Source organism: Mastomys coucha, unplaced genomic scaffold (genome assembly GCF_008632895.1).
Source record: "Mastomys coucha isolate ucsf_1 unplaced genomic scaffold, UCSF_Mcou_1 pScaffold22, whole genome shotgun sequence".
NCBI lineage: Eukaryota > Metazoa > Chordata > Mammalia > Rodentia > Muridae > Mastomys > Mastomys coucha.
The window spans coordinates 100,482,887-100,484,924 of NW_022196905.1; the positions used below are offsets into that span (position 1 = coordinate 100,482,887).

The window sequence follows — 2,038 nt, forward strand, 5'->3', positions numbered from 1 at the left end:
CAGCAGCTCTTTCAGAGGACCTGGGTTTGGTTTTTAGCACACATGTCTGATGGCTTGCAACCACTCAAAACTACTCCAACCTTAGGAGATCCAATGCCCTCTCTAGCCTCTGTGGTTATATGCACTCATGTGCACATATTCACACACACAAATAGGGATACACAGACATAATTAAAACTAACAAAAAATAAATCTTTTTAAAACTTCTTAAAAATAAAAGAAGGAGAAAAATATGGAAACTGGAGCAATTGTGATTTACTCTTTGGTTTTCCTCTGCAGTCCTTCAGTCCTGGTGTACCCCACAGGAAAAAAAATAAGCAAAAACACCAACAGCCTTCCCCCGAAATTCCTGGCCTGATAAAAGACAAGCTGTAATAATCTTAATACTTTATTAAGTTAAAACAACATTCTAATAAATATGATTATGCTAATACATAATGCACTCAAGAAGATTTAGGAACATTTACAACTCTCACAGGAAAAATACGTTTTTCCTAGATGATAAGGGACGAGAGTTGAGGCCATAGCCTTTGTCCCACATCTACCAGCACAGCCATCTTATAAAATTCCATCTAACAATAAAAACTGGATTCGCTCATGAATTTTTAAAATAATCCTCCAGTTCCTATTTGTTTATACTTGAAAAACTCCAGAACTGTCAAAAAGAAGTCCAAATGTTTGTGTGGTCTTCTTCAGAACCCCCTTGGAGGTGCAGAACACAGGCTCTAGCTATGCTGAGGTCCAACTGATAGCTTTTGGGGGTCAGGGGCTATGACTTTAATCTCTGCCATACCTAGCACAGTTCCTTACTCTGATAACCTGTGGCCAATGATCACACATTGAGTAAATGAAGACCCTGTTCCTGGAAGCTGCTTCGCAGTTTCACCTCCTCTGGTGGCACTACAGGACCTTTGACTCCCTCTCATCGCCCAATCTGCTTCCCACCCCCAACTCTTCTCATGGCAGGTTTGATGGTGCATCTGATGATCTCAAAGGAACGAGGTGCCTTCCCTAAATCGGAGTCTGGTGGAGGACAAAGGGGTCAGCAGTCTCTGCAGAAGAGAAAATTCATTCTTTCTTAATAAAAGCATCTGTGGGGTTCAAAGCTTAAGAGGTGATGCCTCCTCTTTTAGCAGCTGCCCAGTGAGACAGCAGAAAAGGGAAGAACTGGGAGGTGCAAGATCTCATTTGATCCCCATCTTCAGCTGTAGGGAAGCCCAAAGCACAGATGACTGCTGCGGTTCCCATTCTGGGTTGACCTTAGAAACAGGAGTTCATCTCCTCCAGAAGCTCCGGGAAGGAAGGTGAAGGGGAATTACCACCATGATGAGCTTTGCACACGGGACTCGGGGTCTGAGCAGGGGCTGGAGGGAGACAGGGAAGACATCCCTCCCAGTAGTGTTACACAGCTGGTGTTGCAGACAGCCAGAGCACTCATTTGAGTCCATGCTGAGTCTCTCGGTGCCTCCTGAGATCCACCTTCCTCTGGAACCCTTTCCCACACAGGTCACAGCCAAAGGGCTTGAAACCTGTGTGCTTTCTGCTATGAGTGATGAGGTTGGAGCTCTGGCTGAAGGCTTTGCCACACACCTGGCATTTGTGGGGCTTCTCACCTGCAAGGATGGAAGACCAAGGGCAGGAAGTATGAGCCTAGGATAAAGCTGGAAGGGACCTGTTGAGACCCACATGCTCTTGCTAGCAGCTGGCTAAGACTTTCACGATGTTGGAGAGTGATGAGTTGCAACAGGAACCAACTCCTGGCCTGCAACTTAGTACCAGTAAGCCACGGGTGTACCAGGTGGAAGGGAGATTTTTTGAGTGGAGGCTCCCAACCAAAGGCCTCAACCGGTTTCCTGCTAAACGGAAACTGAGCAAAGGCCACGTGCCCTCCCCAGCTGAATTCACCACCCCCCAGGACTAGCCTGCCCACTTTTAGAAGCATAGGGCCTCCAGAGCAGATGTTCGGCAGGAGGTGGGAGGAGCTGTCCTACAGACCCAGTGAAGGAGGTGGGAGGAGCTGTCCTACAGACCCCCCCCC

General features: G+C 47.3%; 1 protein-coding gene across 1 annotated transcript in view; it reads right to left on the minus strand.

Moving 5' to 3' along the window:
* Positions 1–375: 375 nt before the first annotated feature.
* Gfi1 (growth factor independent 1 transcriptional repressor) overlaps positions 376–2,038 on the minus strand; it is a 7,389-nt gene continuing 5,726 nt past the window's right edge. Inside the window, exon 6 of the mRNA XM_031342234.1 lies at positions 376–1,613. Coding sequence (XP_031198094.1) covers positions 1,435–1,613 — 179 coding nt within the window. The 3' untranslated portion in view covers positions 376–1,434. The remainder of the gene's footprint in view (positions 1,614–2,038) is intronic.